The sequence below is a fragment of the Embiotoca jacksoni genome, unplaced genomic scaffold, assembly GCF_022577435.1.
Source record: "Embiotoca jacksoni isolate LCO1_2020_lvr unplaced genomic scaffold, fEmbJac1.0.p SCAF_69, whole genome shotgun sequence".
Classification (NCBI taxonomy): domain Eukaryota; kingdom Metazoa; phylum Chordata; class Actinopteri; family Embiotocidae; genus Embiotoca; species Embiotoca jacksoni.
In genome coordinates, this window is record NW_027185424.1 from 1077393 (window position 1) to 1103892 (window position 26500).

At 40.4% G+C, this 26500-nt stretch overlaps 3 protein-coding genes across 3 annotated transcripts; 1 reads left to right on the plus strand and 2 right to left on the minus strand.

Moving 5' to 3' along the window:
- Nucleotides 1-2402: 2402 nt before the first annotated feature.
- Nucleotides 2403-11100, minus strand: smim22 (small integral membrane protein 22). The gene is made up of 5 exons (XM_069175616.1): nucleotides 10928-11100; nucleotides 7196-7386; nucleotides 4712-4848; nucleotides 4282-4352; nucleotides 2403-2748 (listed from the first exon to the last, which is right to left on the minus strand). Exons 3-5 carry the CDS (start codon nucleotides 4839-4841, stop codon nucleotides 2701-2703), a joined length of 249 nt encoding a protein of 82 aa, XP_069031717.1. The 5' UTR covers nucleotides 4842-4848; nucleotides 7196-7386; nucleotides 10928-11100; the 3' UTR covers nucleotides 2403-2700.
- On the minus strand, nucleotides 2754-3742 carry LOC138214213 (uncharacterized; the record flags this gene model as incomplete). Its single annotated transcript, XM_069175604.1, has 2 exons — nucleotides 3719-3742; nucleotides 2754-3611 (listed from the first exon to the last, which is right to left on the minus strand). Coding segments are annotated over exons 1-2 (882 nt in total), but the record flags the coding sequence as incomplete, so codon positions are not given.
- On the plus strand, nucleotides 10924-25817 carry cog1 (component of oligomeric golgi complex 1). Its single transcript, XM_069175615.1, is given in 17 exon segments — nucleotides 10924-11284; nucleotides 12146-12393; nucleotides 12559-12740; nucleotides 12888-13064; nucleotides 15513-15669; nucleotides 17020-17230; nucleotides 17537-17758; nucleotides 17760-17898; nucleotides 18635-19086; nucleotides 21145-21291; nucleotides 21364-21435; nucleotides 21437-21526; nucleotides 21722-21843; nucleotides 22765-22873; nucleotides 22951-23057; nucleotides 24523-24604; nucleotides 25626-25817. Coding segments are annotated over 17 exon segments (2958 nt in total). The 5' UTR covers nucleotides 10924-10981; the 3' UTR covers nucleotides 25764-25817.
- The last annotated feature ends 683 nt before the right edge of the window (nucleotides 25818-26500 follow it).

Consider the following 26500-nt stretch of genomic DNA (forward strand, 5'->3'; position numbering starts at 1 on the left):
GTGTTGAGTGCCAAACAGCAATGAGTCATTTTACAGTTCCAATATTTTAGGTAAAAATATGCCAAAAATAAAGAAAGAAAGAAACAGACACTTCCACACATTCCCACTCCTCCTGTATTTCAATTCAATTCAATTTTATTTATAGAGCGCCAAATCACAACACAGGTTATTTCATGGTACTTAACACATCAAAGTCATTACAGCAAAACTTTACAATATTATACAGAGAAACCAACAATTCAACAATTCCCACATAAGCTAGGAGGGAAAAAAAACTCCTCTTTAAGGGAGAAAAACCTCCAACAGAGGGAAGAAAAACTCCCTTTAACAGGAAGAAACCTCCAACAGAACCAGGATCAAAGGTGGGCGGAGCATCTGTTAACAGAACCGGGATCAGAGGTGGGCGGAGCATCTGTTAACAGAACCGGGCTCAGAGGTGGGCGGAGCATCTGTTAACAGAACCGGGCTCAGAGGTGGGCGGAGCATCTGTTAACAGAACCGGGCTCAGAGGTGGGCGGAGCATCTGTTAACAGAACCGGGATCAGAGGTGGGCGGAGCATCTGTTAACAGAACCGGGATCAGAGGTGGGCAGAGCATCTGTTAACAGAACCAGGATCAGAGGTGGGCGGAGCATCTGCCTCGACCGGTTAGGGTGGGAGGAGAGCAGAGAGAGAAAAGGACAGCATAGAGATACATGCATGAATGAGTTTTTCTGCATCATGCTGAGGAAGGATTTTCCTGATTTTATTAATATTACGTAGATGAAAGAAGGCAGTTCTGGAGATTTGCTTCATATGGTGTCTAAAGGACAAATCCTCATCAAAGATGACTCCAAGGTTCCTCACAGTTTTGCTGGAGGCCAAGACAACGTCATCTAGAGTAACTAAGTGATTACAGAAAGAGTTTCTGAGGTGTTTAGGACCAAGTACAAGAACTTCTGTTTTGTCTAAATTTAGAAGCAGGACGTTTTTGGTCATCCAGGCCTTTATGTCTTTTAGACAGGCTTCAAGTTTTACTAACTGATTAGTTTCATCTGGTTTTATAGAAAGATATAGCTGAGTGTCATCTGCATAACAATAGAAGTTGATGCAGTGCTTCCTGATGACATCTCCTAATGGAAGCATCTACAAAGTAAAAAGTATTGGGCCTAACACTGAGCCTTGTGGAACTCCATAACTAACTCTTGTTTGTCTGGAAGACTCATTGTTGACATGGACAAACTGGAATCTATCTGATAAGTAGGATTTGAACCAGTCTAATGCAGTTCCTTTAATCCTCGTAACGTCTTCTAATCTCTGTAATAACATCGTATGATCAATCGTATCAAAAGCAGCACTGAGGTCCAGAAGAACAAGTACAGAGATGAGTCCATTATCTGAGGCTAATAAAAGGTTGTTAGTAACTTTCACCAGAGCTGTTTCTGTGCTATGATGAACTCTAAAGACTGAACATCTTCAAACAGATCATTCCTTTGTAAATGATCACAAAGTTGATTTGAAACAACTTTTTCAAGGATTTTAGAAATAAATGTCAGGTTGTAAATTGGTCTGTAGTTTCCTAAAACAGCTGATCAAGAGTCATCTTTTTAAGTAAAGGTTTAATTACAGCCACTTTAAAAGCCTGCGGTACATAGCCGGTTACAATAGATAGGTTGATCTGATCTAATATGGAAGTATTAATTAAAGGGAAGACTTCCTTAAAAAGTTTAGTTGGGATGAGATCTAACAGTGACTTTCAAGATTATGTTTGACTTCATTCGTCCGTGGACTCTGCTGTTAGGAGAAACCTCCACAGCTCACTGACCACCTGCTCCACTGGACACATGGTACGACCCAGGGGATGTTCAGCAACATGCTCGGGTTTTACCAAAAACTTCTACTTTCATCAGGACAGAGAATCTTCTTCCTCGGACAAATCCAAACTTCTTTTATTTCACTGTCACTGAGGTCACCGGTTTTGGGAACACTCAAACCTTTTGACATAGTTTTCTACATTTTCACTAAGTTTTATCACCAATAATTCTTTGTGTGGTTTTGTCCTGACATGCAGCGTGAAGAACTGACGGACCTGCAGGTCTGTCTTTCCAAACCACTTCCAATCAGTTCAATTAGCTACGGATGGACTCACATCTCAAAGACAATTACAGAAAACAAGATGCAGATTGAGTTGGAGCATCCCAATAAAGAGTTGGAATGCTTTTGTAAATGAGATTTAAGTTTTTGATACATTTAAAAAAATTCCTAAAAGCATGTTTTCACTTGGTCACCTTTCTGAGTTTATATAGATGGCAAAAGTGTCAGTTTAATCTATATACAAAAGAACAAAAGGGTTTCAATATATATTGTTTGGTAAATCCTCCATAAATGAAACTTCATGTGAAAGAATACACTAATACATGGACGGCGTGTCAATCATCTTTTATATTTTTATTTCTCAGTAAAAACTTCAAATAAATGTTAACATTCTCTCAGCAAAGTAAGTAAGTAAAAAAAAAAAAGTTGTATTCAAATCTACAAAGTCATAAAAACTCTAAGAGTTGCGATTCTAGCAGTGAGATGTAGCGGAGACAATCAGCGAGATCAAAATCATCGTTTACAGAAAGGTGACAGTAGAATCAAATCCTCTGTTTTGGCACCGGAGTCGGACCACGAGGTTCTGGAGTCAGACCACGAGGTTCTGGTTCCGGCTTCAGTCCAGCTATCAGGGCTCCAGAGCCATGTTCTCTACGCCAACCTTCCCTCTCTGATGCTGTCAGGAAAACAAAGCAATTGTTGTGTTTCATTTGTGCTGCTATCGCTATCATCACCATCACCGTCATCATCACCACCATCATCATCACCATCACCGTCATCATCACCACCATCATCATCATCATCGCCATCATCATCGCCATTATCACCACCACCATCATCATCACCATATTCATCGTCATCATCATCACCGTCAACATCACCATCATCATCATCACCACCATCATCATCATCATCCCAATCATCACCATCACCACCATCATCATCATCATCATCATCACCATCATCATCATCACCATCATCATCATCATCACCATCATCATCATCATCATCACCATCATCATCATCATCATCATCACCATCATCATCATCACCATCACCACCATCATCATCATCATCATCATCACCATCATCACCATGATCATCCCCGTCATCATCCCAATCATCACCATCATCATCACCATCATCACCACCATCATCATCACCATCATCACCATCACCACCATCATCATCATCATCATCATCATCACCATCATCACCATCATCATCCCCGTCATCATCCCAATCATCACCATCATCATCCCCGTCATCATCCCAATCATCATCATCATCACCATCATCATCCCCGTCATCATCCCAATCATCACCATCATCATCCCCGTCATCATCCCAATCATCACCATCATCATCCCCGTCATCATCCCAATCATCATCATCATCACCATCATCATCCCCGTCATCATCCCAATCATCATCATCATCACCATCATCATCCCCGTCATCATCCCAATCATCATCATCATCACCATCATCATCACCATCATCACCATCGCCAGAGTACAGACAGGAATACTTCAGGACCTGAGCTCAGTTTCAGTTCATCCATCATTAATAAATACCCTCTGTTTCCTCTAGGGGGGGGGTGAAACCTGGAGTTTGATTATTTATGACCAGGATGTATCTTTCACGTCTCCATGACTGCTTTCTGTCATCTTCCTAATATTATTCAAATCAGCTACGATCCGTCTTGGTGACTTTAACTGTTGCATTTGTTACTTCCAGGCTGGACTACTGTGATTCTTTGTTGTTACTAAAACACTCGCTCACTTCATCATTTTGTGTCCTCATGAAAGCTGTGGAGTCGCCGAACTCAAATTTAGGGTTATATATCTGATATTATAAGAATGTTATTGTAAGAATTCGTTCACTCTGGGTTAAAAGAAACTGTTTTTTTAGTCAAGTAAGACTTGACAGGTGAGACTAGACTATAAACTAGACATGGTTAACACAACAAGGAAGTTCAGTGCAAACAAACAACAAGTGTATCAGTAACAAGTGAAAGAGCAGATGTTCCTGTGATGTTGTGTGTTAACGAGGGTGCAGACAACAAAGATTAATGCACCAGAAGATGAACGTAAAACGGTCGAGATCATGTCTGGCTGCAAACCAGCAGACGTGTGTGTGTCTGTGTGTGTGTCTGTCTGTGTGTGTGTGTGTGTGTGTGTGTGTGTGTGTGTGTGTGTATGTTTACCTTCACCTCATCACAGCAGCAGCAGCAGCAGCAGCGGATGAGGATGAGGATGACCAGCAGAAGAATCACACCTGACAGCACAACAGTGAGGGAGCAGACAGAGTTCAGACATCACGGTCCTGTGACGGTTCCCGGTCACATGTTCCCTGTCACATGTTCCCGGTCGGGTTGTAGTCCTGTCAGGTTGGACACACTCCAACATCTGCAGTCGCATCATGACATTAAACCCAGAAACCAAAATCATCCCAAATAGAGTGAAGCTTAAATATTTGTACAATACTTTGTAGATGCAACTTTTTGAGTTTACAGCTGTAATCTCTTGGGATATGTCTCTATAACTTGAATACGTGTTGGAAAGTGAAGTGAAAAAGTCTTCATGAATGTGGACTCTGATGTTTAATCACGAGAGCATCCATAAACCTTCACTCACCAATGAAGATGAAGAAGACAGCGAAGGAAGCGATGTCCCAGTCAGACTGAAAGAACTGTTTGGACTGCAGTCGGGAGACCACATCGTTGAACTGATTCTCAAAGTCCTGCTGGATGTTCCTCGGATCCATCGTCAGCCTGCTCTCAGAAACACAGCAGTTCATTACAGGTTCATTCACACACCAGAACACACCAGAACAGAACACACCAGATATATATGTGTATACACACACACACACACACACACACACACACACACACACACACACACACTGGTGTGAAAAAGTGTTTGCCCCCTTCCTGATTTCTTATTTTTTTGCATGTTTGTCACACTTAAATGTTTCAGATCATCAAACAGATTTAAATATTAGTCAAAGTTAACACAAGTAAACACAAAATGCAGTTTTTAAATGAAGGTTTTTATTATTAAGGGAGAAAAACAATCCAAACCCACATGGCCCTGTGTGAAAAAGTGTTTCCCCCTAAACCTAATAACTGGTTGGACCACCCTCAGCAGCAACAACTGCAATCAAGCGTTTGTGATAACTTGCAATGAGTCTTTTCCAGCTGTGGAGGAATGTTGGCCGACTCATCTTTACAGAGTTGTTGTAATTCAGCCACATTGGAGGGTTTTCCAGCACCAACCTCCTTTTTAAGGTCATGCCACAGCATCTCAAGAGGATTCAGGTCAGGACTTTGACGAGGCCACTCCAAAGTCTTCATTTTGTTTTTCTTCATCCATTCAGAGGTGGACTTGCTGGTGTGTTTTGGATCATCGTCCTGCTGCAGAACCCAAGTTGGCTTCAGCTTGAGGTCACGAACAGACGGCCGGACGTTCTCCTTCAGGATCTTTTGGTAGACGGTAGAATTCATGGTTCCATTTATCACAGCAAGTCTTCCAGGTCCTGAAGCAGTAAAACAGCCCCAGACCATCACACTACCACCACCATATTTTACTGTTGGTATGAGGTTCTTCTTCTGAAATGCGGTGTTACTTTTACGCCAGATGTAACGGGACACACACCTTCCAAAAAGTTCAACTTTGGTCTCGTCAGTCCACAGAGTATTTTCCCAAAAGTCTCGGGGATCATCAAGATGTTTTCTGGCAAAAATGAGACGAGTCTTAATGTTGTTTTTGCTCAGCGGTGGTTTTGGTCTTGGAACTCTGCCATGCAGCCATTTCTGCCGAGTCTCTTTCTTCTGGTGGAGTCATGAACACTGACCTGAACTGAGGCAAGTGAGGCCTGCAGTTCTTTGGATGTTGTCATGGGGTCTTTTGTGACCTCGGATGAGTCGTCGCTGCTCTCTCGGGGTAATTTTGGTCGGCCGGCCACTCCTGGGAAGGTTCACCACTGTTCCATGTTTTCTCCATTTGTGGATAATGGTTCTCACTGTGGTTCTCTGGAGTCCCAAAGCTTTAGAAATGGCTTTAGAACCTTTTCCAGACTGATAGATCTCAATTACTTTCTTTCTCATTTGTTCCTGAATTTCTTTGGATCTCGGCATGATGTCTATCTTCTGAGGATCTTCTGGTCTACTTCACTTTGTCAGGCAGGTCCTATTGAAGTGATTTCTTGATTGAGAACAGGTGTGTCAGTAATCAGGTCTGGGTGTGGCTCGAGAAATTGAACTCAGGTGTGATAAACCACAGCTAAGTTATGTTTTAACATGAGGGGGCAAACACTTTTTCACACAGGGCCATGTGGGTTTGGATTGTTTTTCTCCCTTAATAATAAAAACCTTCATTTAAAAACTGCATTTTGTGTTTACTTGTGTTGTCTTTGACTCATATTTAAATTTGTTTGATGATCCGAAACATTTAAGTGTGACAGACATGCAAAAAAATAAGAAATCAGGAAGGGGCAAACACTTTTTCACACCACTGTATATATCCGGGAACATGTGACCTGGAACATGTGACTGGCATCAATAATAATATTATATATATATTTTTAAAATGGGACCCTGACTTTTTATGTCAGAAGCCCAAAAGGTTGAAAACTACTGGATTAATCTTTAACAATGTGTTGTGTTTGAAAGGCTTGTTATATTATTCACGATGTAAAATCTTCATCTTAAAAGTAATTAAACGTGTTGATTAAATGTAGAAGAGTACAAAGTAATATTAGTGGAGTGGATCTATAGAGTTGCGTATCGCCTGCAGAGCACATAAAGGACAATAGTGGAAACACAACTAACCAGATCAGACCTTTAAACCCTTTTTACAACAAGCAGCCTTCATATTCTCTGTCGAGATATTTCCCAAGTACACCTGCGAACTTCCTTTTGTGTTTTCTTGGAACCAGGCGCCTTCATCAGCCTTCATAATACCAGCTTTCATTCACGGACACGTTTTTAAGGGTTAAATATAAACAAAACCAAAAACATTTGAACATTTCTATGTAGGCGACGTTAAAAAACAAATCTGTTATAAAGTATTTCACATGTTATATTGACGTTCAGCAGGTGAAGAGCAGCTGCTTACCTGTAAATGGAGCCGTTTGTTTTAGTGGTTTTTCTTCCGGGTATGAAGGTACACCTGTCGCACCTGTTTGGACACCTGCTGCTGCTTCCTCATTCAAGGGCTTGTTCTGTGTCTGGGGAATTTCCTCTCTCTCGCCCTCTCTCTTTTCACTTAGAGAGAGAGAGAGAGAGAGGGTATGATGGCCGCGGAACCTATATAATATTATTATTAGAGAGAGAGAAAAATATGTATCAATATACAATATTATTATTAGAGATAGGGAAATATATATAAATATATAATATTATTAGAGAGAGAGAAACATATATTAATATGTATATATTACTATTAGAGAGAGAGAGATAAATATATATAAATATTATTATTAGAGAGCGAGATAAATATGTATAAATATTATTATTATTAGAGAGAGAGCGAGAGAGATTAATATATATAAATATTATTATTAGAGAGAAAGATAAATATATATAAATATTATTATTAGAGAGAGAGCGAGAGAGATTAATATATATATATATATATATATATATAAATATTATTATTAGAGAGAGAGAGATAAATATATATAAATATTATTATTAGAGAGAGAGAGAGATAAATATATATAAATATTATTATTAGAGAGCAAGAGAGAGAGATAAATGTATATAAATATTATTATTAGAGAGAGATAAATATATATAAATATTATTATTAGAGAGAGATAAATATATATAAATATTATTATTAGAGAGAGAGAGATAAATATATATACATATTATTATTAGAGAGCAAGAGAGAGAGATAAATATATATAAATATTATTATTAGAGAGAGCGAGATAAATATATATAAATATTATTATTAGAGAGCGAGAGAGATAAATATATATAAATATTATTATTAGAGAGCAAGAGAGAGAGATAAATGTATATAAATATTATTATTAGAGAGAGATAAATATATATAAATATTATTATTAGAGAGAGAGAGATAAATATATATACATATTATTATTAGAGAGCAAGAGAGAGAGATAAATATATATAAATATTATTATTAGAGAGAGTGAGATAAATATATATAAATATTATTATTAGAGAGCGAGAGAGATAAATATATATAAATATTATTATTAGAGAGAGAGAGAGAGAGATAAATATATATAAATATTATTATTAGAGAGAGAGATAAATATATTTAATTTTATTATTCGAGAGAGAGAGAGATAAATGTATATAGATATTATTATTATTAGAGAGAGAGAGATAAATACATATAAATATTATTATTATTCGAGAGGGAGATAAATATATATAAATATTATTATTAGAGAGAGAGAGATAAATACATATAAATATTATTATTATTCAAGAGAGAGATAAATATATATAAATATTATTATTAGAGAGAGAGATAAATATATTTAATTTTATTATTTGAGAGAGAGAGATAAATATATATAGATATTATTATTAGAGAGAGAGAGAGAGATAAATATGTATAAATATTATTATTAGAGAGCGAGAGAGAGAGATAAATATATATAGATATTATTATTAGAGAGAGATAGATAAATATATATAAATATTATTATCAGAGAGAGATAGATAAATATACATAAATATTATTATTAGAGAGAGAGAGATAAATACATATAAATATTATTATTAGAGAGAGAGATAAATATATATAAATATTATTATTAGAGAGAGAGAGATAAATACATATAAATATTATTATTAGAGAGAGATACATATATAAAAATATTATTATTAGAGAGAGATAGATAAATATACATAAATATTATTATTAGAGAGAGAGATAAATATATATAAATATTATTATTAGAGAGAGCGATAAATATATAAAAATATTATTATTAGAGAGAGATAGATAAATATATATAAATATTATTATTAGAGAGAGATAGATAAATATATATAAATATTATTCTTAGAGAGAGAGAAAGATAAATATATATAAATATTATTATTAGAGAGAGAGAGATAAATATATATAAATATTATTATTATTAGAGAGAGAGATAAATACATATAAATATTATTATTAGAGAGAGATAGATAAATATACATAAATATTATTATTAGAGAGAGAGAGAGAGATAAATACATATAAATATTATTATTAGAGAGAGAGCTAAATATATATAAATATTATTATTAGAGAGAGATAAATATATATAAATATTATTATTAGAGAGAGATAGATAAATATGTATAAATATTATTATTAGAGAGAGAGATAGATAAATATATATAAATATTATTCTTAGAGAGAGAGAGATAAATATATAAGTATTATTCTTAGAGAGAGAGAGATAAATATATATAAATATTATTCTTAGAGAGAGAGAGAGATAAATATATATAAATATTATTATTAGAGAGAGATAGATACATATATAAATATTATTCTTAGAGAGAGAGAGAGAGAGAGATAAATATATATAAATATTATTATTATTAGAGAGAGATAGATACATATATATAAATATTATTCTTAGAGAGAGAGAGAGATAAATATATATAAATATTATTATTAGAGAGAGAGAGAGAGAGAGATAAATACATATAAATATTATTATTAGAGAGAGAGATAAATATATATAAATATTATTATTAGAGAGAGAGATAAATATATATAAATATTATTATTAGAGAGAGAGATAGATAAATATATATAAATATTATTCTTAGAGAGAGAGAGATAAATATATAAGTATTATTCTTAGAGAGAGAGAGATAAATATATATAAATATTATTCTTAGAGAGAGAGAGAGATAAATATATATAAATATTATTATTAGAGAGAGATAGATACATATATATAAATATTATTCTTAGAGAGAGAGAGAGATAAATATATATAAATATTATTATTAGAGAGAGAGAGAGAGAGATACATATATAAATATTATTATTAGAGAGAGAGAGAGATAAATATATATAAATATTATTATTAGAGAGAGATAGATAAATATATATAAATATTATTCTTAGAGAGAGAGAGATAAATATATATAAATATTATTATTAGAGAGAGAGCTAAATATATGTAAATATCATTATTAGAGAGAGAGATAAATATATATAAATATTATTATTAGAGAGAGAGAGAGAGAGAGAGAGAGAGATAAATATATATAAATATTATTATTAGAGAGAGAGAGAGAGAGAGATAAATATATATAAATATTATTCTTAGAGAGAGAGAAAGATAAATATATATAAATATTATTATTAGAGAGAGAGAGAGAGATAAATATATATAAATATTATTATTAGAGAGAGATAGATAAATATATATAAATATTATTCTTAGAGAGAGAGAGATAAATATATATAAATATTATTATTAGAGAGAGAGCTAAATATATGTAAATATCATTATTAGAGAGAGAGATAAATATATATAAATATTATTATTAGAGAGAGAGAGAGAGAGAGAGAGAGATAAATATATATAAATATTATTATTAGAGAGAGAGAGAGAGAGAGATAAATATATATAAATATTATTCTTAGAGAGAGAGAAAGATAAATATATATAAATATTATTCTTAGAGAGAGAGATACTTTCTATTTATTTGATTGGTTCAGGAGAACGAGGGTAGGCGGCACACAACCTGCACGGAAATGTCGTTTGACAGACAGCCCTGGCGACCAATGAACACGTCATACTTCGTGTCGTCACATTTTTGATTACGTGGAAGCAGGAAGTGTACTTGCCCTGGTCTTCCGGGTCGGAGCTCCTTCACGGACTGAAGTTGTTTTGGACGTACGATGGCCGCGGAACCTGCGCTGTCTCTCCGGGTCTCGGAGATCAAGGACCCGGCGGTTCTCTTCGAGCGCTACAACACCGAGGAGATCCGCCTGATCGAGCGCAAGGTCCGCGGGGAGATCGAGCACAAGAAGGAGGAGCTGCGGCAGATGGTCGGTGAGCGGTACCGGGACCTGATCGACGCCGCCGACACCATCGGAGAGATGAGGCAGTGCTCGGAGAGCGTCGTCCGGTCCGTCCGGGACATGCAGCAGTACTGCCACCGGCTGAAACACGGGAAAGCCTCCGCGAGCAGCGTCAGACAGGTGAGCTGCGTGACGTCAGCAGCACAAAGCCTCCTTTAAAAACGGGCCCACTCACCGACACACGAGCTGCACGTGGAAATGAATCCCAGGTGTGACATGTCTTCACACCAGGTGTGACATGTCTTCACACCAGGTGTGACATGTCTTCACACCAGGTGTGACATGTCTTCACACCAGGTGTGACATGTCTTCACACCAGGTGTGACATGTCTTCACACCAGGTGTGACATGTCTTCACACCTGGTGTGACATGTCTTCACACCTGGTGTGACATGTCTTCACACCAGGTGTGACATGTCTTCACACCAGGTGTGACATGTCTTCACACCAGGTGTGACATGTCTTCACACCTGGTGTGACATGTCTTCACACCTGGTGTGACATGTCTTCACACCAGGTGTGACATGTCTTCACACCAGGTGTGACATGTCTTCACACCAGGTGTGACATGTCTTCACACCTGGTGTGACATGTCTTCACACCAGGTGTGACATGTCTTCACACCTGGTGTGACCGCAGCAGGATGTTGATCCATTCGGCTTCACAGACTTGCAGCACAGAGCATCTCTGTCTGTACAACCTCAGCTCTCCATCATGAGAGCGAGCATCAGCCTTTATATTCCTGCTGGTGGATAACTTGGAGTCCGAATTTACCTGCAGACCCTGAACACCTCCAAACTGCCGAACACCTGCTGTGCACCTGCGAGTGTCTTTATTAGATCACAGTATGTTTTTAAATGGGAGCAGTCTTTCCTCTGTATGTGAAGGTGCTCAGACCTGTTTGATTCCCCTTCTTATAATCCACGGTCATCTTCCACTGCTTCATCTGAAGGTGTCCTGTGTCTGTGTGTCCTGCTGCAGAACCAGAGGCAGCTGCAGGAGAAGTTCTGCACCATGGCCTCCCAGATCAAGCTCCTCTTGGAGATCCCGGAGCGCATCTGGAGCGCCATGGAGGCGTCCCAGTACCTGCAGTCCACTCAGCTCTACCTGCTGTGCTGCCACCTGCACAGCCTGCTGCAGCTGGAGGCGGCCACGGGGGCCCACTACAGCCCCGTCCTCGCCCGCTTCCCCATCCTGGTCCGGCAGGTCGCCACCACGGGACACTTCAGGTACTGGATGTGTTCTTGTGTTTTAAGAGGAGCAGAAGTCATGCTCAGAGGATAGTGATTATAAATCCAGCTCTCACAACTGAAACAAATACAGATGAAACCACTTCCAGTAGAACCAACGAGATCCAGTTGGTGAAAGTTTTTTAAACAGCCTGTTTCCTGCAGGTCGGCCATCCTGCTGGACAGCAGGTCTCTGCTGCGCGGCCGGGCGGTGTCGGACCAGGCCATCGCCGAGGCCCTGGTGTCCACCATGCTGCTGGAAGACAGCTCACCCCGCCAGGCCCTGGCTGACTTCCTGTTGGCCCGGAAGTCCTCCATCCATCAGCTGCTGAACCAACCTCAGCACGGTACTCTACCACCTCTAACATATAATATAACCATGTTCTACTCAGAAGAAATAAAGCAGCAGGATGGTTCCTGTGGAGCAGAGCAGCCTCATTAATACGACTCACCGGGAACGTGAACCAGTTCCTAAACGTGGGTTTTTCCTGCAGGTGCAGGGATCAAGGCTCAGGTGTGCAGCCTGGTGGAGCTGCTGGTCACCACTCTGTTCCAGGCCTACGCCGTCTTCTACCTGCCCCCCGACGGAGGCCCGCGGGTCGGGGAGACAGCTCTCAGCTGTGGCATGCTCTTCTCCATCCTGGAGAACGTCACCTCCACCTCTCCTGCAGGTGACCAGCCGGGACATCTCTCACCATACCTATCAGGGATTTCCTGACCGAGAGCAATTTATCATGAATTAGTCTTTTCTATTTTACTATTTCATCTTAAATGTTTCATCTCAGGCGCCAACCTTCACTAACAACCTTCACTAACAACCTTCACTAACAACCTTCACTAACAACCTTCACTAACAACCTTCACTAACAACCTTCACAAACAACCTTCACTAACAACCTTCACTAACAACCTTCACTAACAACCTTCACAAACAACCTTCACTAACAACCTTCACTAACAACCTTCACTAACAACCTTCACTAACAACCTTCACTAACAACCTTCACTAACAACCTTCACTAACAACCTTCACTAACAACCTTCACTAACAACCTTCACAGACAACCTTCACTAACAACCTTCACAAACAACCTTCACTAACAACCTTCACTAACAACCTTCACTAACAACCTTCACTAACAACCTTCACTAACAACCTTCACAAACAACCTTCACAAACAACCTTCACAAACAACCTTCACTAACAACCTTCACTAACAACCTTCACTAACAACCTTCACTAACAACCTTCACTAACAACCTTCACTAACAACCTTCACTAACAACCTTCACAAACAACCTTCACTAACAACCTTCACTAACAACCTTCACTAACAACCTTCACTAACAACCTTCACTAACAACCTTCACTAACAACCTTCACAAACAACCTTCACTAACAACCTTCACTAACAACCTTCACTAACAACCTTCACTAACAACCTTCACTAACAACCTTCACTAACAACCTTCACTAACAACCTTCACTAACAACCTTCACTAACAACCTTCACTGACAACCTTCACTAACAACCTTCACTAACAACCTTCAGAAACAACCTTCAGAAACAACCTTCACCGACCACCTTCACCGACCACCTTCACCGACCACCTTCACCGACAACCTTCACCGACCACCTTCACCGACCACCTTCACCGACAACCTTCAGAAACAACCTTCAGAAACAACCTTCACCGACAACCTTCACCAACAACCTTCACAGACAACCTTCACAGACAACCTTCACTAACAACCTTCAGAAACAACCTTCACTAACAACCTTCACCGACAACCTTCACCGACCACCTTCACCGACCACCTTCACCGACAACCTTCACCGACCACCTTCACCGACAACCTTCACCGACAACCTTCAGAAACAACCTTCAGAAACAACCTTCACCGACAACCTTCACCGACAACCTTCACCGACAACCTTCACCGACAACCTTCACCGACCACCTTCACCGACCACCTTCACCGACAACCTTCACCGACAACCTTCAGAAACAACCATCACCGACAACCTTCAGAAACAACCTTCAGAAACAACCATCACCGACCACCTTCACCGACCACCTTCACCGACAACCTTCACCGACAACCTTCAGAAACAACCATCACCGACAACCTTCACCGACAACCTTCACCGACCACCTTCACCGACAACCTTCACCGACAACCTTCAGAAACAACCATCACCGACAACCTTCAGAAACAACCTTCAGAAACAACCATCACCGACCACCTTCACCGACCACCTTCACCGACAACCTTCACCGACAACCTTCAGAAACAACCATCACCGACAACCTTCACCGACAACCTTCAGAAACAACCATCACCGACAACCTTCACCGACAACCTTCACCGACAACCTTCACCGACAACCTTCACCGACAACCTTCACCGACCACCTTCACCGACCACCTTCACCGACCACCTTCACCGACAACCTTCAAGCTGTAGGACGTCTGTAGGAAGGTCATATTGTTAGGCTGCTCAGAAAGGACATTATTTGGCATGTTTGCAGTCCTATTCAGGTTTTTATCAGACAACAGGTTTTTGCATTTGAGAATAGTTTCGCTCTTTTGCATGTATGTTCATTCTTTTTTTTTCTTTTTTTTAACTCGTTCAGCAAATACAGTGACAGTGTTGGTGTTGGCATTAAATACCTCCTCAACTCCTAGAAAAAACAACTACTTGCATTAAATATGCAAACAGTTCATTTTCATGCGTTGTTTCACTCCTGATGTTTATAATAGCTTCTGTTTTTGAACTTGTATGGTAAATGGAGGATTGTCCTTGTTGCTCATGTTGTTCTCTGGATTCACTGAGTTCAGTATGTTGCTGAAGTCCCTGAGACATGAGCAGAGGAGCTCCAACGGTCTGTCCAAGCCTGCCGACGTCCTTTTGGCTCCTCTCACATGTGAATAAGATTGTTTGCTGAAGCAGCTGTTATTGACTTCCCGAAGAGTGCATTTGATTTAGAAAATCTAAAATTGCCATTTTATAGCCAAAAGTCCTGTTAGAGAAAATGTCTTCCTGGACTAAAACAAGCCTGGTTTTCACACTGCACTTAAATAAAGTGTCCTCCATCCATCCCGTCTCTCCTCAGCTAAAGGGAGGAAGGTGCTGCAGGACGAGAGGAGTACCGGCAGCTGGTTCAGGTACCTGCCTCCATCCATCACGGAGTTCCAGCCGGCCTTACGAACCCTGGCTCAGCCCATCCAGAGAGAGCAGCTCCGCGACACGCTGCAGCACTGGATCGACACGTAAGGACGCCGCTCCTCTTCATCTTCTTTAGTCATCGACGTTTTTATAAGAGTTCAACATAAAAACACAGAACTATGGAAGAATTCTTGTTTTAACAGCTAAACATGGAACAGACGTGTCAGGAAGTGATAGTTTATCTAATGTGGAGCAGACTCGGGTCAGACTCCTGTTCTTCCAGACTGGACATGGATCAACAATCAGGTGGTGAACAGGATCTCCTTTCTGGTTTGTTTCCCTGTTAACTTAATGCAGTCAGCAGGGCTACAACTAATGATTATTTTAATTATTGATTCATCTCCACATTCATTTTTAAAAAAGACAGAAAGTAGTAAAATGTGTTATTTTTTAATAATTTTCCACACACTTAAGAGACAATTGTGTTTTGTTTGACCAACAGTCCAAAAATCCTTAAATATTCAGTTTGATTGTCATATTTGACAAAAAAAAGATTCAAGTCTTCATATTTGAGTAAAATATGAGCTTTTTGCTTAAATGAATGACTGTATCAAAGTATTTCAGAGGGCCTTTTTCATTGTGACCAGTTCAAGAGAACCTGTGTAACAATCCAGCTGTTTAATCAGCATCTTGATGTGACACCTGTCAGCTGGATGGATTATTTTGGCAGAAGGTGAAGAACTCACTAACACTGATTTTAACACATTTGTGAACAACATTTCCGAGAAATAAACATTTTCTTTGTACTGAAGTCTTGACTCATGAGAAATGGGAGCGAAACCCAAAATGTTGTGTTTGTATTTGTGTTGAGTGAAAGTCAGTCAGCTGACTGAGGGATCGTTGCAGCTCTGACATTCAGTCTTGTTTCTACTCCTGCTGTTAGTAGAACAACAGATCTGTGTTAAGCACTCATCATCACCATCATCCATTCACTCCTGGTTGGTTGTTTCAGTCATTGTTCAGCTGCTGTTTCGAAAACTCAATACTTCCAAAGTAAAGATTGTTTTTCTGTCATCACCAGAATTTCTGCCATTTTCAGATGGTACGTTGTTGAACTCTGCCTTCATTAGCAGGATTACATCAATGTTTTGTGTTTATCAGGGACAGTACTAGATGCCACTCACAGTAACAGTGGAGTATGTTTTCCTCCTCGTCTGCCGGTCTTATAATAAATATGGATCAGATATATTTAAATGGACTTTGTTATCAGCCTCACTGTAAAATCAGCTGTTATAATATTTTGCCGAGGAACACAAAGGTTTTCTAACACCATCTCCACAATCATCGGTTACGTATTTTTCCTGTAGTGGAAAATTGAGTCTGATAAAAAAAAATCCTCTCTGCCATTGATTACTTTGTAAAAACCTAATTGTGACGTGTCGTCTGTGTGTCAGCTGTAAGGAGGACATCTGCAGCGGTGTTGGCAGTCTGCTGGTGTACGTGAAGAGCCTGAAGGGGCTGGCCGCCATCAGAGACGCCGTGTGGGACCTCCTGTCCTCCGACTCCATCAGCCAGCACTGGAGCGGCGTGTGCCGGCGGCTGCTGGACCACCCGCTGCTGGTCTGGGACGACTTCCTGCAGCAGCTCTTCCTCCAGCGCCTCCAGGTGGGTTCTCCTCCAGTCTCCAGGTGGGTTCTCCTCCAGCCTCCAGGTGGGTTCTCCTCCAGCTTCCAGGTGGGTTCTCCTCCAGCTTCCAGGTGGGTTCTCCTCCAGCTTCCAGGTGGGTTCTCCTCCAGCCTCCAGGTGGGTTCTCCTCCAGCCTCCGGGCTACTAAGGAGGGAATGGGTGGCAGCAGCTAACCGGATCTATGTGTTGACTTTGTGTTTGAGTTGAGTGGAGACTCCCCGTGCTGACGGACCTGCTTCTGTACATAATGTAGCTCTGCAGTGACTCCCTGCTGTCGTCCTCTAGGCCATCACCAAAGAAGAAACCGAAGCCATCTCGATGAGCTCCGTCCAGCTCCTCACCTCCGCTGTGAGGGATCTGGAGAGCCAGACCACGCCTTCCTCTTCAGGTACCAGCCCCGTTTCTGGTCGGGGGGCCCAGTATGAGGTGGATGTGGCCTCCTTCTTGTGGTCGGAGTCTCCTGGAGACCTGCTGAGCGATGCTGGTTGGGTCAGTGTGAGCCAGAGGGGGGCAGCAGCAGAGGAGCGGCCTGGCCATGAAGACCCAGGCTCTTACACCGTGTGTCCAGAACTTCTGCTCCTCCATGGACGCCAAGCTGAAGACCCGGTTGGATGACCTCCAGCACTACCTTCCCTCCCAGGACACCGGTGGGGACGGTTTTGTTGAGACAGAAAGTGCTAGTAGTCTTCATCCAGTCTCCAATTTAGCTGTTACTAAACATGCTGTCGGGAACGTATTGAGCTTCTATTGGGCGTAAAAAAAGCAGACCTACCTTATTTCAGAAGTCTCCGTCCCCCAACATTCAAACATTTATGCTACAAGGGTACGTGAGGACGCACCGAACTCAAGGTTTTAACTTTGGAGACGTGTCTTCACTAAATTACGTTTTTGTTTATTTCTACTCAAACGGAAAGTACGGTTGAAGGATGATTTGAGGAAGAGTAAAACTGACAGTAGTCGTCCGGGGAGCTTTCAACTATCGAGTATAATTTGGTAAATATATTGAATTTAAGACCAGTAATATTCACAGTAATCTGATATCTTGTTACAAAGTTAACTCGTGAATCTGTAGAGGGTTTGGAAAAAAAAAGTTTTGGGGTTCATCCTTTGAAGATTTTACAGTTGGAAAAAAACAGGATGAAGACGTTTCATAGTTTTCACTTGTCCAGTGAACTACTGATTTCTTACTTATCGTTATATATTATAATGATGTGGACTGAAGTGATGAAGACTTTAAGGAATTATTTACAATCCTGCTAGCAGTTTGAATGTTTTGTTGGTAAATTATTGGATTGATCATCATTAAAACTGTTAAAATTAATACATGTATGTTTTGCGTAGTGAACACAGTATAATGTTCCTCTCCCATGCTGCGGTCTGCAGGATCTGACTCCATCTCGGTCCGAGTCTCCTCCTCCGGACCTGCCGGCTCCACAGCGTCCTCGTCCAACCGCTTCACGGACTCCCCGGCGGTGGAGGAGGCGTTACGTGACGGCTGTCTGGGCTGCGTTCGCCACATTCTCACCTCCATCCGCTCTGAGCTGGCCGCTGCCTCCAAAGACTGCAGCTCCATCCGCCTCAACTCGGTCCTGTTCATGGCCAGGTTGTGCCAGTCTATGGGTGAACTCTGCCCCAACCTGAAGCACTGCATCCTGGGAAAACAGAGCGGGTCGGAGGCTACGATTAAAGGCGCCCCGCGGCAGAGCAAGAAGCTGGGCAAAGCCAGGGCGGCGGCGGAGCTCAGCCCTGCTCAGGCCAAGTGGGTGGGGCTAAAGGAGGAGCTGCTCACCTGCAGCATGGAGGCCTACCGCATCTGGAGCTCCGCCCTCTCCAAAGTCAGACACTCACAAATATGGATGTATATCTGTTAAATATGATCTTCTGCATGCAATAGAACATCTGTTTAGTGTTGAGGAGAGTAGCGATCGAATAGGAGAGACAGAAACGTGGAGGATCTGCGCACGCAGGGGAATCATTTTGGCGCAGTATCTCCAACAATGATGTTATATCTATAACCCAGTATCTATAACATTGTTATATCTATAACCCAGTATCTATAACATTGTTATATCTATAACCCAGTATCTATAACATTGTTATATCTATAACCCAGTATCTATAACATTGTTATATCTATAACCCAGTATCTCTAACAATGATGTTATATCTATAACCCAGTATCTCCAACAATGATGTTATATCTATAACCCAGTATCTATAACATTGTTATATCTATAACCCAGTATCTATAACAATGATGTTATATCTATAACCCAGTATCTATAACATTGTTATATCTATAACCCAGTATCTATAACAATGATGTTATATCTATAACCCAGTATCTATAACAATGATGTTATATCTATAACCCAGTATCTATAACAATGATGTTATATCTATAACCCAGTATCTATAACAATGATGTTATATCTATAACCCAGTATCTATAACATTGTTATATCTATAACCCAGTATCTATAACAATGATGTTATATCTATAACCCAGTATCTATAACAATGATGTTATATCTATAACCCAGTATCTATAACAATGATGTTATATCTATAACCCAGTATCTATAACATTGTTATATCTATAACCCAGTATCTCCAACAATGATGTTATATCTATAACCCAGTATCTATAACATTGTTATATCTATAACCCAGTATCTATAACAATGATGTTATATCTATAACCCAGTATCTATAACATTGTTATATCTATAACCCAGTATCTATAACAATGATGTTATATCTATAACCCAGTATCTATAACAATGATGTTATATCTATAACCCAGTATCTCTAACAATGATGTTATATCTATAACCCAGTATCTATAACAATGATGTTATATCTATAACCCAGTATCTATAACATTGTTATATCTATAACCCAGTATCTATAACAATGATGTTATATCTATAACCCAGTATCTATAACAATGATGTTATATCTATAACCCAGTATCTCTAACAATGATGTTATATCTATAACCCAGTATCTATAACATTGTTATATCTATAACCCAGTATCTCTAACAATGATGTTATATCTATAACCCAGTATCTATAACATTGTTATATCTATAACCCAGTATCTATAACATTGTTATATCTATAACCCAGTATCTATAACATTGTTATATCTATAACAATAGATATAACATATAACAATAGATATAACATATCTATAATAATGTTATAGATATAACATATCTACTCCATGATTTCATTAACTTACTGGCATTTTCAGCACTTAGCTTATCTTATTGACAAAGATCATGGAGGCCTTTCACGTTCACTACAGACCATCTTCTATCAGGGGTTATAAACACCGTCCATAGGCAGCCTTTTGATATCACATGACCGAGTTCAACACTCCCAGTAGGTGACGTGATATCTCCCATGGTGCATCAGTGTGCTGCTGAGCACTGAAACGCAGCTGAAATCCCTGAAAAGCTTCTTACCCCTTTTTTTGTTTGTATTTAACGAATCATCCGGCTTTGTGAGCTTTCAGCTACATTTCCTGGTCTGATGTCAGTAAATGGAGATAACCTCAGGGCTTCAGAAGGGAAGTTAGAAGTTGATTAAAAATGCAATACTGCTGTAATCACTGTTTTTATATTTACAGTGGATCCATATATTCAGAATAGAGCTCGAAGGAGAGTGAATGGTGGCTTCATTCATTAGTTAGAAACAGATATGACTCTTTAATGAATAATAATGTTCCACTGTGTCAGATGGATGAGAACTTTAAAACCATAGTTCATACTAGTTATATAACTTGTTTACAGCGTGTCTCACTGCTCTGAAGGCTCCTGAACATGCAGCTCTAAGTCATATGAAGAGTTTGAAGACCTGCTCAGTTACACTGTGTTGCGACAGGTGCTGCTGGAGAAGTTCAGCACAGCGCTGCATGCCGAGTCTGCCGGCGCCATCCTGACAACAGCCACAAACTGGGAGGATCTGGAGATCCAAGAGGAGGCGGAGTCAGGGAGCAGCGTCACGTCCAAAATCCGTCTTCCGGTCCAGGTAGGTTCAGTTGGAGCTCTGACACACGGAAACTTCTGATTCTGTTCTGAAACGTTTCTCGGTCTTCTGCAGCCTTCCTGGTTCGTGCAGTCGCTGCTGTTTCAGCTGTGTGTGGAGGTGAACAGGGTGGGAGGCCACGCCCTCCCCCCCCCCCACCCTGCAGGAGCTGCTGCAGGGCTGCCTGGCTCAGGTCCTGCACTGCTACCAGAACCTCACACAGCAGGTCCGCAGCAGGGTAACACACACACACACACACACACACACACACACACACACACACACACACACACACACACACACACACACACACAGAGACACAGAAACACAATCTCACAGAGAAGTGAATGAAGAGATGAGATGAAGGAAGTTATTAAAGTCACCATAAGCTTGATGCTTTGTGTTTGTGCCTCCTTCCTCCTTCCTCCTGCAGGAGGAGGTGTTCCCCGTCACTCAGAATAGAGCCCTTCAGCTGCTGTTTGACATCCGCTACCTGAACACCACTCTGGGCAGCAGACTGGAGGAGAAGAGCTCCCGCTCCCACCAAGACCCCCGGTACCACTTTAAAGCTACGATGGGAGACGCTGCAGGCGCCTGGCACGACTCATTATATATTATTTTATATTATATTATATTATATTATATTATATTATATTACATATTATATATTATGGTTAGGTATTTACTTTATTAATCCCCGAGGGAATTTTTTTTCGCTACAGCAGCATACAGAAGCAATAAGATAATAATAGAATAATAGAAAAGCAATAAAATGGCAGTAAAATAGCAGTAAAAAATATAAAATATAAAATGCACAGTATATACAGTACAGTATATATCTATATTATATACAATTATATATTATATTATTATATTACGTATTATATATTTTATATTATATTACATATTATATTGTATTATATATTATATTATATTACATATCATTATAGGTGTTCCTTTTTAAGTGCTGCCACCACGGTGCACAACGTACGGTCATTATGTCATCGTGTCTGAAAAGTTTCTGAAAGAAATGATTTGAAGCGTTTCAACATCAAACTCAAAAAGCATTGAGGTTTGACAGATTCCTGCAGCTTCAACAAGTACAGAGACGACAAGACAGACAGACAACAAGCGCACACATGCTGCAACCTGAGGTGTATTCAGGTACAAGCTAGAAGTCCTGGAAAACACAGCATCTGAGTTCTGAACAGATTTTGTGAAGCTGCTTTCAGTAACATGATAGTCGTGTTGTCAGGAAACCAAACATGAGCAAACACAAAGAAAATCTGGCGTTTTCATGTAAAACGGTTGTTCTGAAGTAGTTGTTCAGAAAAGTATTCTTCATATGTACTTGTGTGAATTTATTACTACATTTTTTTGTGGCAGTTTTTGACCTGTATTTCTTTCTGATTATTTTTTGTCACTGAATGAGGAAGCTCTCTGAAAGCTGTAATCTTTATGCTGTGTGCTCTCCAGACTCCAGGACGTCTGTGATTGGCTGGAGAGCTTCATCGACCCTTTTGACCTGGACGTGTTCACTCCTCCGCTGAACGCCAACCTCCACCGGCTGTCCCAGAGGACCTCGGTGCGTCCGCATGTCAGCACACAGGAAGCCTTCTATCAGCAGCTCGGTGTTAATGAGCGGAGGTTGGTGTGTTTCAGGTGCTGCTGGGGCTGCTGACCGGCGCTGAGAAGCAGTTCACCTCCCGCAGCAGTCTGAACTCCCAGGAGCCCTTCAACATCCTGCCGCTGGCCAGCAGCCAAATCAGGTCAGAGGTCAACACAACCCTTCCTACAGTCTTCTGTGGAACATCCAAAGATTTCAGATTGTAAAGTATTTAAACCATGAAAACCAACAAGATTCGTTCACGACGATTAAACTAAAACAAAGTAGAAAGAAACATTTGAAAATGAGAAGGATATTGATGTCTTTGACATTTTCATCAGTAAGTAAACAATAATGTGAAAGACGGACAAATAAACATATTACTGTTTTAATACAAAGGCTTATTACGTGGAATCAAACTCTGCAGCTACTTATTAATGAAACCGTTTCCTCCACTGCCCAAAATAACTTTAGTTGTCAGACATTGAGCTGCCTGACCTGTTGCTCTGCTGCTCCTGAGACCCTGGATGAGTAACTGGGTCCTCTGAGGGTGGAGATGAAACCAGCTTTAATGTGTAGTGCTCCACCTGCTGTCGGTCCTCTGCACTGCTCCGTCTCACTGAGACAAAAGGAAGTGATCTGAATGATTGACATGAACCAGGAACCAATCAGTTGGTGCCGTTTTATGCCTGCAGTGACACAACACAGAGGAGAGAATATGTACCAACAGGTCTGTAAAATACTCACTTCAGTTAAAACTTCTGGAGCCTTTGAACAAAAACCTCAGAATACAGAACAAGAACTGCAGATTTTGTCCTCCTTCACTTCTATTAAAAGCATTTTAAAACCATCCTGGTTGCCCTGAGAAGTCCTCCATGTGATTGTACTGAGGCAGGATGCTGTTGGAACTTTATATCCACAAGTCCTCATGGTTCCTTCTGGTTCCTTGTAACCCATCTGACCCGGGATCAGTCAGTAGAACTGAGCTTCATCCACATTTGATCAAATTTGCGTTTATTAAAATGAAAAAAATCCTTTTGAAGCTGATATGACGCATTCAGCAAAATGGAATCTGTCACATTATGTCTGCGTTAATGTTCATTAGTCTCAGCTGATACCGAGCAGCCGTGAAGGCCTCCGATACTGAAACAATACTGTTACTAAGATTAATGTCTGTTTATTCAAATGGTTATCTGGAATTAGTGTGTCCATCAGTGATTTACATTAAGTTGACTTGTTATGATGTGTGGAGCGTGTGGAAACTGTTCCCAGATGATGTTCGCAGGTGTAGTGGTGAGTATGGACATGATGTCATCAGTGAGAAGCAGCAACACATTCACACACGACTCATTTTACACTAAATCCCTCCTGATGGACTCGTGTAGAAACATCATTTCACCACTGCAGTTGCTCAACTTGGAGCTTGTTTGAACTATTTTATCATATTATTGGTCATCAAATTATATCAGCTCATATCTCTGTATTTAAGACCTTCATCAGAGCTGTAATTGTAATTCAGTAAAATCTTCAGTATTTCCCACTTAACAGTAAATTTCACCAAAGTGTAAATAAAAAGAGGAAACAGAAAGCGGTACTTGGACCCACCTCCAGCGTTCTGTCCTCGGCAGGTTCGGCTTGTTGCCTCTCAGCATGTCCAACGTGAGGAAGTCCAAGTCATCGTCGAGGACCTGCGACGCCGCCCACCAGCCGGTGAGTCCGAGCTGCAGTCAGCTGATCTGAGTCCGAGCTGCAGTCAGCTGATCTGAGTCCGAGCTGCAGTCAGCTGATCTGAGTGTCGGACACTTTTAGTTTTGTTGTTTGATGATGTTTGTGTTGATTTCTCTGTGCTGTGGTAAATGTTGTGTTCCACCTTCTGCCTTCCCAGCGTCTCTGAGTGAGAGAAACCAGGCAAGTTCCTCAGAGTGGGTTTGTGTGTGTTGGTTGTCCCTTGACTTACTTTTGGTGTGCGAGTGTTTTATATCTGATGTTTGATGATGATGGTTATCAGTTTTACTCGCTAACCTCCCACGCTGTGCTTCTAGAGGACGTGAAGGGTTTCAGTGAGCGGTGACCCCGTAGTGACGTGTCTGAATAGAGAAGTCCTGCCTTGAGTTACGTGTTGTGTTGCATCCAAAACTAGCTCGTTACATATTAGTTTCATCCTTAAAAAACACGCTCGACACTTTGGGAAACTGTTTTTTTCTTACCTGCGATCATTGATATCATCCATATCAGTTTGAACAAGGCTAGCAGCTTACCTCTGCCACAAGTCTTTATGCTAAGCTAAGCTAAACATGTCCCATCTTTGAGATAAAATCCATCTCTAATTTTTAACATGACTCTGAGAAAAGTACCAAGCACCTTTTTAATAAGTTAGGAAACAGCAGAAAACAACCGTTTGAAATAAACGACACAAAAAGTTCAAACAAATGCTAAACTTGTAAAACCAAAGATGGTGCAGAGTTTCTTCTCTGCTCGGCGAGGCTGCTCATTGGCTGGAACAATAAGCAGTGTGCTGTGAACACCATGAAGAGATGCTTCTCTCGCTTCGCCCTCGTCTGATGTTGACGCCTGTATTTCCATCAATGACTTTATTGAACCGTTGAGCGGCGGAGATGTTCAGACTGGACCGGGTTAGATGGACCGGGCTCAGTGGACGCTGGTGTTGCATGTTTCCATCACTTTAAATTGAAGTGGCCGACGACCGAGATGTTTTCTGCTCCTCCTCTAGTCTCCTCCGTCGTCCACAGCAGGCAGCGCCAACAGCTTCGGGCCGGGAAGCCTCTTCAGACAGCTGGCTGATCAGGACGAAGACGCAGCAGCTCCTTCTCTGTTCAAACTCAGCTGGCTGTCTGGCATGGCCAAATAACAATCTCTGTAAAAAACACTGTGTACAGTAAATATCATTTTGTTATTTGAGAAATGCCTCTTGTGTGATTTACTTGGTTTTACTGGATTCATTCACGTATCAACGGTTCAAAAGTTTCTCCACGTTTATGTTTTTTTGAAATAGCAAAGCTGGTTTGACAGACAGGACAGAAGAAGAAGTCCTCTCCACACATGGAAGTAGGAAGTTGTGCACTTTTTACTTGGTCCCACTCTCCTTGTTATATTTTGCTAAATATTGATTTGAATTAGTGAGCTAAGATGTGTTGAAAGTTTGCTTCTGCAGCTTTCCGTTGTTCTGTCTGGTTCTCCAGCAGCAGCCGGATCGCTCTTCATGTCAGTCAAGTTCCAGATGTCATCAAAAGGAGATGAAAGTGTCACAAATCTCATTTCATATTTTAGTTTCTGATCGATCTTTGTCTTCTATCAGAATCAAACTTTATTTTTTACCAAATCAAAGTCCTCACTGCAAATATCTTGAGTCTGGACAGACATGGACGGAAATGGACACGTGGGCGTCGGCATTATGTTTTCAGGTTGTCCATTTGTTCCTGCAGACGTACGTCTGTCGGTGTCTTCATGCTCATTGATGTAATCTCGGGGACATCGAGGGAATCTTTGGTAGTTTAGTAAAAATGTCCACTTAAACTGTTTTGATTTTAGAGGTCAAAGAACAAAGTTCAAGGTCACCTGACCTCTTTATCTCCCAAATACTTGTTC